This window comes from Podarcis vaucheri, assembly GCF_965113315.1.
Source record: "Podarcis vaucheri genome assembly, chromosome: Z".
In the NCBI taxonomy this organism is placed as follows: domain Eukaryota; kingdom Metazoa; phylum Chordata; class Lepidosauria; order Squamata; family Lacertidae; genus Podarcis; species Podarcis vaucheri.
In genome coordinates this window covers 47,862,442-47,876,035 of record NC_138758.1, presented here as the reverse complement: position 1 = coordinate 47,876,035, position 13,594 = coordinate 47,862,442, and the positions used below count along the sequence as shown (strand labels likewise).

The window sequence follows — 13,594 nt, the reverse complement described above, 5'->3', positions numbered from 1 at the left end:
AACTTCTGAAAGCTAAGATAAACAAGAAGGAAAAGAGCAAGAGGAGAGGAACATGAGGTGGAGGGATGGGGCAGTTTCAGGAGTTGTTGTGGGCCACATGCCACCTACCTGTGACCTGGAGGACCAGAATCTTAGGTATATGTTTACACCAGTCTTATATCTCCCAAAAGATTTTGCCACTGAAACAGTTTGTTAACTATGGACTAGTTCGATCACATAGCAAGGAACACATCATAACCTTTTAAATATATTTCTGGAAGTTGGTGCAATTCTTGGAGGGCCTCCTGGCTGCTGATGGGTCATTTCCTGGCCCAGGGCCGCCATTTCTCTTGTTCATCTGTGACTGCCACTGTCAGCTAACAGAGGTTTCACAGGCTTCAACTAATTGGTGCAATGTTGCCTCTGGGGTATTGCACCTAGGAGGTAGGAACAGGTAGAACTTGTTCACAGTCATATCCTGAATGCAAACAGAAAGATGTTCACAGTGTGAGGTCAGTGGTTGATAAAATGGACAGTGAAGGGATTAGTTCAGTTTACACTTTGAAGAGGACTGCTGTGTTGGGCATGGCGGAGTGCAGCTGCATTAAAGTTACAGCATTTCAGTTGCTGCTATAGTCATTGGCAACATTAGGTGTACCTCATCAGGGTGTTTGGCCTTTGCATCCTGTGGTTTTTCCAGTATTTTGTACTATATAGTACAGTGCAATCACATCTTAGGTGCAATGAATTTCTGCGATTTCAACTTTGTGTGGTTGAAAGCTGTCCAATTAAACCCCCACAAAATAAGCTATCTGATTAAAACACTTGGATGCAAGGGTGAGAGCTTAAAAGCTCCTTTCGCACCAAGTTTTTCCAGCACAGGAAGAGCTTTGAATCTCTCCCCCTTGTTTACTGGGCTCAGGGATGCTCTTGCATTTAATCACCACCACAACAATCCTGTTAGGAGATAAGTTAGGCTGAGAGGCAGTGACTGGTCCAAGGTGAAAGCGTCGTGGCCAAGTGTGGATTTGAACCCCGGTCTCCCAGGACCTAGTTCAATACTCTAACCACTGCGCCTAACTGATGCTAGTTCAGTTAAAATGCCTATTGCCTGCTTGGAGAGGAAAATAGTTGTTGTCATCCATCTGGCTTGAGAGACAATGGAGTGTTCCTCCAAAGGTGAAGTCAAACTGCTGTATTAGCACCACCAAAGGGACCTCCCTGGGGCACAAGCCTGAGCAGTGGGTATGGAGGTCCTCAGCTCACCTCTTGGCCTTGCTGATGTGGTCCAAATGAAAGCAGAGCAATACATCTGGTGCCACCTTGGCTGCAGGAGTTGCCAGAAGGAGGTGTACAAAGCACCTTCCAATCATCTTAGGAACCCCTAAGGTTTACTCCTTAGCCCTTTCTTCTCCCGAAGACATTCCACAAAGCAGTGGAGGTTTAGAATCAGAGTTTTCTTTCTCCTGGATGGACTACCTTCCCAGGCTGATGAGCCCCATCTGCCCCTCAATTCCTTATACAGCACATGCAGAAACCACCTTCTTGACTGCTAGACCACCTCTTGGTTTTCATCTGCTCAATCCGCTGCAGCCTGTCTTTGCATGCAGGGGAAGTCTGTAACTCACCTGGGATTGGAGAGCCATCACTTCGTTTAGCTGGCCACTTGAAGCCATTCCTGGGGTGTGTCTGCTGCCACATGCTAACAGGACAGCTTCTAGGAGCCACAGGTGAGCGCTGAGTGCAGGGCAGGGACCAAAGGAGGGCAAACTACCTTAGAAAAGGAGCATAACTGACCCCCACCAGAGATACTACCCCTCCCCGAACACTCCAAAGGGAAATAGTAAATAAGTAAGTAATATATTGAAAGGGGCAGGAAGAAGGACTTAGGACTATCATGTGTGTGATGATATGCCTTTCGTGCTTTATCAGTGGCATGGTAATGCCAAATGAGACACAGAATTGTTGGGACTTTCCAGCCCTTCCTTACCCTGTGTGTTAGATTGCTGGATTCCCTCTGATAATTGAGAACCAGTTATCTTAAAGGGATGGGGGTAGGCAGCTTCAGATTTTGTGTGACAGGAGGTAGCTGCTGCCCCACCACCTGGAGCCAAGTCATCAGTCCCACCTGCCAGTTAAAACAAACAAATAAGTAAATAAAGTGCAGGATCTCTGCATTTACAACTGCCTCCTGTCCACCAAGCTTTCAGCTGTTTGGGCTCCTGCTGCGATCTTGCCATCACAGATTGGCCAGGAGTTCCTGCCTTGCTTTAAAAAAATAAATAAAACAAAAAAGGACATTGACAGGGTTTTGCTTGCTGTAGCAGTTTGGCTGTCTTCCCCGCTGCACATCTTATGCAGTTACACTACCGCTCTGTGTGACTCTTCCTCTCTCTCATACTGCACTCACTTTGGTCAGTGTTGGCTCTCAGTTTTGTTGGCTCCAAGTCTGCATCACGATTATCACGTTTGGCTCCAGTTTTCTTTCCTCCTTCCCCTCTCCCATTTCCTTGCTGGCCCACCTCTCTCTCCTCTCCTCTCCTCCTTTCCTCCCGGCTGATTTGCATGTTACAGTCAGCTGCTGATCTGTCTACTTAAGAGCTTGCATGAGTGGGCTGCTTGCATGAGCTGTACTGTGTGTGGGAGGAAAAGGAAGCTGAACCAGGGATTTCCATTTCCAAGTGCTCCCAACCCCACTATTCACAGAAGTCTGGTGTTGCACAATCACACCCGTCTTGCATGTGTGTCTTTCATGTGGTGTGTAGTGGTTCAGAGTGTTGTACTAGGACCAGGGAATTTCAGGTTCAAATCCCTGCATAGCCAAGAACCTTACTGGGTAGTATGGGGCCAGTCTCAAACTCTCAGCCTACCCTACCACACAGGGCTGAAAGAAGAACTAATTAAAGGAGTAGTAAGATAAAAATTATAGGGTTGTACCCAACTAAATTCTGTTCAGACTCATTAAAGTTAATGTACCTAAGTTAGTAATATACATCAGTTTCAATGGGTATACTCTTGAGTAGGAGAACATTGGATACCACCCATAATTAAATATTGACCATTATAATATACAGTGGTACCTCGGGTTAAGAACTTAATTCGTTCCGGAGGTCCATTCTTAACCTGAAACTGTTCTTAACCTGAGGTACCACTTTAGCTAATGGGGCCTCCTCCTGCTGCCGCTCCGCCGGAGCATGATTTCTGTTCTCATCCTGAAGCAATGTTCTTGACCTGAGGTACTGTTTTTGGGTTAGTGGAGTCTGTAACCTGAAGCGTCTGTAACTTGAGGTACCACTGTATATATAATAAATTCATGTCGACCGGAGTTTATGAATTCACAAATGTATAGTTTATAAAATTCAGGGAATCCTCATTAAAACTTATGCATGAGTGGCAGTATACCCTGGTGAGGCCATCCTGAATATCTAAGGAAGTCAATCCTGCTGCCTAGGCTAAGTGATCCAGTACCCAACTGGGAATAGGGCTGTGCAGCCAATGCAGGATTAACCCCTGTCCTCCCGCTTCTGCTGGGTGGAAATGGCTTGATGGGCCAAGAGTGGCCTGTGGACTAGAGGTTCCCCACCTCAGGTCTGCCTAGCAGTCCATTGTGGCTCCTGTAACAGGCAACCAAACACTCACACAAAGGTCCCTTCCTTTCCCATCATGTGCTGCCTTATCCGTTTTAATTGCAGGTGCCAGGGATTAAATTTATGAAATTTTCAGGCAAACTATGCATGGCCAATGGTCAGAGATGTCGGAGCTTGTCCTCCAACAGCATCTGGAGGAGTGCCAGGTTGGGGTAGAGGGCCATAATCTGTGTTAAAATGTGATTTTTAAAAAAATAAATAAATCAGGTAATTCTCTCCCAGAGAGGCCTGCCCTTCAGGAGATAGGTGAAGTCCACTCTGATCAGTTCTTGACGTTTTGGGTTGCTACTTGATTCTGCTCCCCCCCCCTTCTTTTCCCTTCTTATTCAAGTGTTTGCAGGTTTCTTTGCTGCCTCTTTCTTTAATTTGTAGTCTTTAAAATGATGTACTAATGTTAAGCTTGCCCTCCTTTTCACGTGGCATTGGTTTTAACCTGGTTGGCCACTGCGGGTGACTCATGGAGGCAGAAGGGCAAGATGTAAAGCATTTTGGGCCCTCTAGAGTGTCAGTATTTTATTGGGTGGGGGGAATTCAACCACATATTGGTACGTTGGCTTTAGTGAAATTAAAGTGGATTCATTGCCATTCAGCAACAAATCCACTTTTTAAAAAAGGAGCAGGTATGTGTGTGTGTGCGCGCGCGCTTGCGCGCTTTGGAAAGTGACAGAGAAATGCACTGAATAGCATGGAATGAATGAATGACTAGCATGAAGACATTTAACCCTCCCACCTAAGCAAAGCAGGATGAATTGCAGGATGTGTGCTGCTTGTAAACAAATCAGAGTGGATGTTCAATTAAGATCTGCCACATAAGTGTTGCAGAAGCAAATCAAGTGACTGCTGAAAAAAATAGATTATCTGGCAGAGCCCCTAAACAAATGTCCTCAGCTCTATTTTGATCATGGGATAAGCCCAAGGTTCCTCACTGTCTTTTTGAAAGATTCTTACAAGAGAATACTTTTAACTTGACTTGGCTACTCTCCTTTAAAATTCTCTATTTGAGGGTTAGAAAGATTTTGCCATTTGTAGCTTGAGAGAGACACCTGCTGTTCATTCCTCGTGTACAACTTTCTTCTTCCTCTCCCCCGTCCCCACTTTTTAAAGTGTTGTATATTTATGTATATTCATGTGTGCCTGTGTGTGTTTTTCCCTAGGGTGCTCGAGGTCCTGATGGACTAGTGGGTGAACCAGGGCCGCAAGGTGCTAAGGTGAGCCCCCCACCAGCTCCAGAGAATGTTAATTGTGGCTAGATTATTTTGGGGCATTGCACTGTGTCCATTGCACTGTGGGAAACTAAGGAGCTGGCATTCCTGACCCTGCACTCTGTGAATGTTTCGTAGCCTTGCAAGGCAGATGCTGAACCAGTTTTAGTTGGATTTGTGTGACCCTTTCAGTTTGTGATGAAGATTAAGACGTGTATGGTCTCAAGCATATGTTGAAGTTCTGCCCACTACTTTTAATGGTTCCTTAGTGGTGAAATAAACATAGTGTACACGTGCTCAAAAACACTCTCTTCTGTTTGTTATTTCTCATTACTGTTTGCCAAAGTGCATAATTACCTGGTTTGGAATATGGATTTTTCTGGCCCTTAATGTTAAGAAGCATTATTAATTGAGCGTCATTTCTCAGAGAAGTTCTTTTCTGGCCCTTGTATTCATGACCCTAGAAATGTTTATTTTTTTCAGTGAAATTCTGGCCACTTTACCGTAGCTCAGGCAGGCAAGCTTTTTCTAATAGTCTTCCAAGAAAGAGTTCAAATACCAATCCAGTTCAGGATAAGACCGAAGGGAGTTCACCAATCACCACTTCAAATATGCCAGAGCATATTCTTATTTTCATGTTATTTATTAATTACAGCCCGCCTTTCCTCCAAGCAGCTCAAGTTACAATATTCACCCCCTCTCCATTTTATTTTCATAATGATCCTGTGAGAGACAGCTATTGGGTCAAGCTCATCCAGGGAGTGGGATTTGAAGCCTCGTCTCCCTTGTCCTAGTCTGACACTCCAGCTGCTGACTCACATATATATGTGTGGAGTTATATTTTGGGCAATGAATGTAAGTTCATCATCATCATCATTACATTTTAATAGCAAGAAGAAAAGCAAAGAAAGAAAAAAAAGCCACAGAGAAAAATGCTCACACCATCAGTTCACTTTAAGGATGCAGTAATCATCTTCCCAGGGACGCGGGTGGCGCTGTGGGTTAAACCACAGAGCCTAGGACTTGCCGATCAGAAGGTCGGCGGTTCGAATCCCTGTGACGGGGTGAGTTCCCATTGCTCGGTCCCAGCTCCGGCCAACCTAGCAGTTCAAAAGCACGTCAAAGTGCAAGTAGATAAAGAGGTACCACTCTGCTGGGAAGGTAAACAGCATTTCCGTGCACTGCTGTGGTTCGCCAGAAGCAGCTTAGTCAAGCTGGCCACATGACTCGGAAGCTGTATGCCGGCTCCCTCAGCCAATAAAGCGGGATGAGCACTGCAACCCCAGAGTCGGCCACGACTGGACCTAATGGTCAGGGGTCCCTTTACCTTTAATCATCTTCACATCCCCCTTAAATTAAGTACATTAGTCAATATAAATAATCCAGATGTCCTAATAGATATCCACTGATGCTTCTGGGAAATACGTTCAAATGTAGCAAGGGTAGTGAGTTCCTCAAAGCATTGCATGCTCATCCTTCCAGGCTTGAAATATAAGCCTCTAAACAAGCACAAGTCCTCACAAATTCTACTTCTGTTGTCCTGCCATTGATAGGAATACAAGTTGTGAATGGGCAAATGTATGATTATAAGTACATGCATACATACATAATTTGATTTGCATGCCTTTCCAGGGACTCAGCTATACAGCTGCAAATAAAGCGTTTTAAGTGTGTTTTAAGTTCAATATACAATGTGACACTAGATGGGGACGGTGAGTCTTATGGAAAATTCAATGTACAGTAGTACCTCTGGTTAAGTACTTAATTCGTTCCGGAGGTCCGTTCTTAAACTGAAACTGTTCTAAACCTGAAGCACCACTTTAGCTAATGGGGCTTCCTGCTGCCGCTGCGCCGCCAGAACACAATTTCTGTTCTTATCCTGAAGCAAAGTTCTTAACCTGGAGCACTATTTCTGGGTTAGCGGAGTCTGTAACCTGAAGCGTATGTAACCTGAAGCGTATGTAACCTGAGGTGCCACTGTATTTTTAAAAATGCTTTTTAAAAAAGCATTTTCAGAATGGTTTTTATATGTGTGTAGATTCCACCCAAGATTCAAACCATGCTCAGTGGCTTGCAAGATGGGAAAAAAATACACAACTTCAACGTAACAAAAGTAGTCATAGACAATAAATAAAACATTCAAAAAATACACAACCAAATCACACTATTTCAACATAAATCACAAGATCTAAAATAAAGATACAAAAAAGCCCCATGCATCAACAATACCCCTTCCACCCCTGCACAAGAGTCTGTTCATCAGCCTCAGCTTCTGCAGCTGGAGTCAGTCAGGGTCCCACACTCCCAGGCCAGATGTGGAAAGGTACGAAAGGCAATGAGCAAGTCTTCCAAGAGTCACAGCCAAGATGGTCTCCTTGCATGGGACTGGTAAAACAACAACAACAACAACAACAACAACAACAACAACAACAATCTATTTATACCCCACCCATCTGGCTGAGTTTCCCCAGCCAATCTGGGTGGCTCCCAATCGAGTGTTAAAAACAATAGAGCATTAAATATTAAAAACTTCCCTAAACAGGGCTGCCCTCAGATGTCTTTTACAAATAGGATAGCTGCTTATCTCCTTCACATCTGAAGGGAGGGCGTTCCACAGGGCGGGCGCCACTACCGAGAAGGCCCTCTGTCTGGTTCCCTGTAACCTCACTTCTCACAATGAGGGCACCGCCAGGAGGCCCTCAGTGCTGGATCTCAGTGCTTAACGATGGGGGTGGAGACGGTCCTTCAGGTATACTGGGCCGAGGCTGTTTATATCTAGAACCCACGGACAAGCAACCTATTGTGATGTAAAGAGTTGGCTGAAAGCTGAGGTTTTAAATTGGGTCAGAACTTTAGAATATTCATGCTAGCTCATCTGCTGAACAGGGGAGTCTCCCAGGCTGGCAGAAGTTTGACTTTGAAGCTTTCAGGGTTTGGCATCCTTTCCAGAGCTAAATCAAGTTAAATATCAGGGTGAAGGGTCAAAAGACAAAAAAAGTGGTGTTTCCCCCAGGATTTTTCCATCCCCTTCCCATTCTGATGTTTAACTCACACCTTTTCTGCACTGTGTTTTTACAGTCTTGACTAGGATGGGGAAGAAATTTGATTCTGTCTGCATTTAAGAGGCAAACGTACCTCATTATCTTTATTTAGACTTCATCTGAATTCAGTATATACCTTACTTATTTGCATAGATATGATCTCCGTGAATTCATGGTGGCTAAAATATTGCCAAAGCAACCAAAGGCAAAGCCTTTTTATTTTGGAGTCAACAGAATGTTCACACATGGCTAAAAATAATCCATCTGTGCAGAAAGTCAGAACAGTTCTTATCATGAGAGAGCTTTCAAAGGGCTCTTGGAAACCAGGACTCTTGATATAATACCCTGAGGGTTTGCAGAGTTTGGCTCTGGCAGCACACAGCAGGGCAGGATTTTTCAAAGCCACATCAGAGCCCTCTTCCACCCCACTGGGAACCATTTGGCCCAATCCTCTGGTGTAGCTAAAGGCTCCTCATTCACACTTCCAGTCGCCCCACCATTTTCTCCTGGGAAAACTTGCTGTTTACCTCTGGATTGAAGCAAACGTCAATCAGGATTTCTCCAGATTGGTATGCTCCAATTTGGCCTTAAAGAGTAGGTTTCCCAGGGGAAAGCAAGAGGGCAAAGGCAAAACCACTTGGGCCCAAGCAGAAAACCACTTGGACCTGTGCTTTCTAAGCAAGGGGCAAGTGGAGGTGTGGATGAGCCTTAAGTCAAAGCATTTTTTCCCTTGCCTACCTATGCTGCCAATTCCTCCCCCTTCTTCAGTTGATTCCCTGTTTTAGGCAGTAAGCCTCGTGGGGGCAAGGACCTCTCCTATCTGTTCTTTTGTAAGGTACCATGCACATAAAGATAAAGGTAAAGGACCCCTGACCATTAGGTCCAGTCGTGGCTGACTCTGGGGTTGTGGTGCTCATCTCGTTTTATTGGCCGAGGGAGCCGGCGTACAGCTTCCGGGTCATGTGGCCAGCATGACTAAGCCACTTCTGGCGAACCAGAACAGCGCATGGAAACGCCATTTACCTTCCCGCCGGAGCAGTACCTATTTATCTACTTGCACTTTGATGTGCTTTTGAACTGCTAGGTTGGCAGGAGCAGGGACCAAGCAACGGGAGCTCACCCCGTCGTGGGGGTGTGAACCGCTGACCTTCTGATCAGCAAGCCCTAGGCTCTGTGGTTTAACCCACAGTGCCATCTGCGTCCCATGCGCATAGATGGCACTATATACCTGTAAGATTTTCTCACTCCAACTGATCACTGTGCTCTTCAGGTGAGGACCTCCTGCAAATGCCATCTTATCAGCTGGTCTGTTCCACAGAATATAGGAATCAGGCATCTATCTTTTAGAGTTCCCTTAAATATTAGATGCTCAGGGACTTTGTGTTGCCTGCTAAAGACCTTCCTCCTCCAACAAGCCTTTTAAGGAGAGATATTTCCCAGTCCACCTCTGTGTTTCCTGCCCTGGGCTCCTTCAGGAGCAAGGATGGGAGAGAATAACAGTAATAATAAAAATAATATTAATAAACTTCCTTTCTTCCTTCTAACAGGGCCTTCCAGGACATTCAGGGAAACAAGGACCAGATGGGCAGCAGGTAAGTCAGTTAAACTTTGAAGTGTCTGAAAGGGAGGTGCACATTAATTCCATTCTGCAAAATTGAATTTGGGCTGTTTTTAACTCAGCTCTAGTTTTAGTAGGACTCCCTGAACTATATTATGTCTAAAAAAGAAAATGAACAATAGCAACAAAACGATTCCCCCATCCCCATGCTCCAGAACCTAACAACAGTTTATGGGCCACAGTGCAATGCAGATCTGAGTCTGTTGAATTTTGTGGTGCATAAATGCATAGGCGCATTTTAGCAGAGTGGCCTTGCCCCAGTAGAACTGCACTCCCCCTGATTGGGCCAGATGCACCATCTTCTCTGTAGGATCATAGAAGAAAATGATCCGGCCAGTTTTCAACATAAACTAGCTGTGCACAGGGCTCTTTAACTGACAACAGTAACATCACAAACCCACTTTTCCCAGTGCTGCTTTCCATAACACAGACTAGGGTTTTACTGTGGGGGTGGAGTGAATAATGTACTGCGAAACACTCTTTTAATTGGACAAACTTGTAAGGAGCTTGAGGGCAGGATGCAAAGAGGAAGACAGCTTGCCAGAACTCTGGATTGGGACTGCGAAGGAGGAAAGCAGCCTTAGATTTGGAGTCAAACACATGTTATTTGGGGCGCTTTCAGACGATTGCTATTTTCAAGTGGGATCGAAACACATACTGGCAAATTCAGGTAACACCACTAAGGCTGGTTGGATGGGTCTTGGGCAACAAGCCCACTCTCCCCCCCCCCCCCCAATATCAGACTTATTGTGGTAAGGAAAGTGATGGGATAATTCCTTTGGAAACTATGAGATAACAATTGCTTGCATTGTAGTTCATTGCATTTTTTGCCTAACCTTCCTGAAAAAAAATATCAGGATGAATGCTCAATAAACAGATCTTTTGGAAGCTACTGTAAAGAGTGAATTGTGGGGTGGGAGCCAAGCTTCCCCCACAAAAGAGTGGGGAAACGCACTGACTACTGTTACCTATCTATGCACACATTACCTATCCTAGGTAAGGTACCCATGCCAGTAACGAGAAACTGATATGTAAATGGTTCTCTCCTTAAGTTTATACATAGGAGAAAGAACAGGCAATTCTTTCCTAAAGGATTCATACTAGTTATTTTATCCCCCCTCCCCCCCAAAAAAAAACCACAACAGGAGGTTAACCACAAGCCTAGTTATATCATAGAGGATCCTTCTCTCAACAGGCTTCTCAGCAAACTGTAGCACAAGATGGACTTAAGACAAAAATGTGTGCAGGCTCTGGGAGGCAGGGGAGTGTGTGAAATACAGGCCCCAGACACAAATTCACCTCTGGAAAAATTAAGATGGCAAGTGGCCCGAGTCTCACCAGCAATGTGCTTAGCACCATTCCCAGGCACTCTCTAAGGCAGCCCTCACTGATCTAGTGCTTTCCAGCTGTTTTGGACTACAACTCCCATCCGTTCCAGCCAACAACACTGGGGGTGATGGGAGTTGTAGTCTGTAACAGCTAGAGGGCATCATATTGGTGAAGATTGTGGTTAGCAAATGGTGTAGTTTTTGCTTTGCTTTGCTTTGCTTTGCTTTTCAAAAATGGTTAAAACGGAGGAAGGACCAGCCTTCAACACAGGAATTCTGGAACCTGTAGTGCTCCATGTATTGCTGGACTGTAACTCCCCTTACCACTGTCCCATGACCTACATTGGTTGGGGCTGGTGGGAGCTGGAGTCTAGCAATATCTGGAGGGCCACAGATTCCCCAAGCCCTTCTCTGAACAGCCACCCCACCTGGATTGTCCCTGAAGTGTAGTAAGCATCCTTTATCTTCCACTATGCTTTTGCTGCCAGCTTACCAAGGCATCTTTTTGTTTGGATTCATACTCATAACTGTAACTGTGTTTTCAGGGAAAGATAGGAGAGACTGGTGAGATGGGATCTCGTGGCTTCCCTGTAAGTTCATGCTGCATCCTGTTTTATAGCAAACTTGTGTTTCTTTACTTAATAATTTTCTCTGTTTATTTTGAGATGCACAACAAGCATCTCAGCAATGTATGGAAAGTAAAGTGTAAGAGCTGAAGTACAAACAACATAATAAGCATTATAAATACTGACTCTGTGACAGTCTCAAAGCTTATGGGCATGGCTTCTCGAGGCATTATCTTAATGCCCAGGCAGATTCATATAAAGGACTAAAACTGCAATACCTGGAGGACCGCCTCTCTCTAGATGAACCAACTGGATGCTAAATAAATAAAAAAAATCCTTCCAGTAGCACCTTAGAGCAGTGTTTCCCAACCACTGTTCCGCGGCACACTAGTGTGCCGCAAGATGTTGCCTGGTGTGCCGCGGGAAAAATTAAAAAATTTGAAAGATTTTTTTTTAAAAGTCAAATTTTCGATTGGGGCGCCGTCACTAGATGACCCCTGGGGTTCCCTCCCTCCCTCCCGCTCTGCGCCTCCCTCCTCCTTCTCTTCCTCCGGGGAGGCCCTTCCTGGCTCTCGGCCAAGGCTTGGCGGCTGCCACTCACTCACTCGCTCGCCCACCCGTCCCTCCATCCCTGCACCCGGCTTCTCCCCCTCCGTCCCCGGCGCGGGGGCTGCCGGGATCCGTAGTCCCCTCACCCTTGGGCTCCGCGCCCGCGCAGGGTGCGCAAACTATGTTTCCCAGCGTGGCCTGGGGGGCCGGGCGTTTTGTTTGAAGCGCTCTTCTCCCGGCCATGGAATGAGCGCAGCGGCGGCAGCCGGGCGGGCAGGGGCTCTTCTGCGCAGACCCCGCGCAGCCTGCCTGCGCCTCCGCGGAGATCGGGCGGCAGGATGGAGCCCGGGGATCCCCGCGGAGGCGGAGCGGCGGAGGCGGAGGCTGCCCCCCAGGTAGGGCTGCGTCGGGGTTTTTTTATTTTTGCAATGCTGCATCCGCGCCGGAGGGGACGCATCGGACCGCGGGGAGACCCCTTGGCGGGCGTGCAAGGCAATGCATGCGTGCATGCGTTGCATGGAGTGCAGTGCAATGCATTGGCAACGCGGCGCCCTGCATGCATGCATGCAACTTCCACCGGCACTCCGGACTTGGCAGGTGAGGGGGGTCCCCAGTGGGCAGCAGAGAGAGCCGGGAGGGCGAAGGGGAGCCGGGGGGGAGCAGCGCTGCTTCCCGAGCCGAGCCCGGGGGGAAACTTCGGCGTCGTTGCGCTGGGTGTTGGAAGCGGAGGCTGGCGGGGGCCCCTCACCTGCAAAACCTGGTCGCCTCTCATTTATTTTGTGCATTGCATTCATCGCCCGCTTTCTCCTCCAAGGAGCTCCCGGGGGCGCGCGTGGTTCTCCCCGTGTTATCCTTGCAACAACAGCCCTGCGAGGTGGGTCAGGCGAGTGGCCCAAGGGAGCACCCAGGGATTGTCCTGGCCAGGTGGGGTGATTTGAACCCTGCTCTCTGCCCGGTCTTCGTCCTCATTTAGCCCCCACATGTGCATGACTGTGCATGACTGAGGTTTTCCCCCCTCGTCTTGGCTATGGTGTGAGTCTGTGCTGTTAATTAATGGGGTTCTGCCTTCGGAGAAGATGAGCCAGCCCTCAAGGAGGTGATTATGTAATTTGCTAGCAATTCATGTCCCTCCCGGCGTGACGCTGCGCGCTGACGTCACGGGGCTGTAATGGTGGTGTGCCTCGAGATTTTTTTCATGAAACAAGTGTGCCTTTGCCCAAAAAAGGTTGGGAAACACTGCCTTAGAGACCAACTAAGTTTGTTATTGGTATGAGCTTTCGTGTATCTGAAGAAGTGTGCATACACACAAAAGCTCATACCAATAACAAACTTAGTTGGTCTCTAAGGTGCTACTGGAAGGATTTTTTTAAATTTTGTTTTAACTATGGCAGACCAACATGGCTACTTACCTGTATCTACAACTGGGTCCTGCAATCATCATCTGAGGCCCATCTTTGTGCTCCTCCTCCACAAGAGGTCTGGAGGGAGGCAACATGAGAATCTGCCTTTTCTGCAGTGGCTCCAATTTGGAGAATGCTGCCCCCTGGGAAGGTCACCTGACACCTTCTCCCTACATCTTTAGGCCCCAGGCAAAAATGTTTCTCTGTATCCAGGCCTCTGGTTGACTAGCATGTCATTGGTTCGTTTTTGTTTTTATTACGTAT

At 46.7% G+C, this 13,594-nt stretch overlaps 1 protein-coding gene across 6 annotated transcripts in view; it reads left to right on the top strand.

Annotated features, from left to right (window-relative positions):
• COL27A1 (collagen type XXVII alpha 1 chain) overlaps window positions 1-13,594 on the top strand; it is a 266,717-nt gene that overhangs the window by 171,740 nt on the left and 81,383 nt on the right. For all 6 annotated transcript variants that reach the window (XM_082208770.1, XM_082208771.1, XM_082208769.1 and 3 more), the window contains 3 exons: window positions 4,781-4,834; window positions 9,417-9,461; window positions 11,361-11,405. In XM_082208770.1, the coding sequence (XP_082064896.1) occupies window positions 4,781-4,834; window positions 9,417-9,461; window positions 11,361-11,405 (144 nt within the window). The remainder of the gene's footprint in view (window positions 1-4,780; window positions 4,835-9,416; window positions 9,462-11,360; window positions 11,406-13,594) is intronic.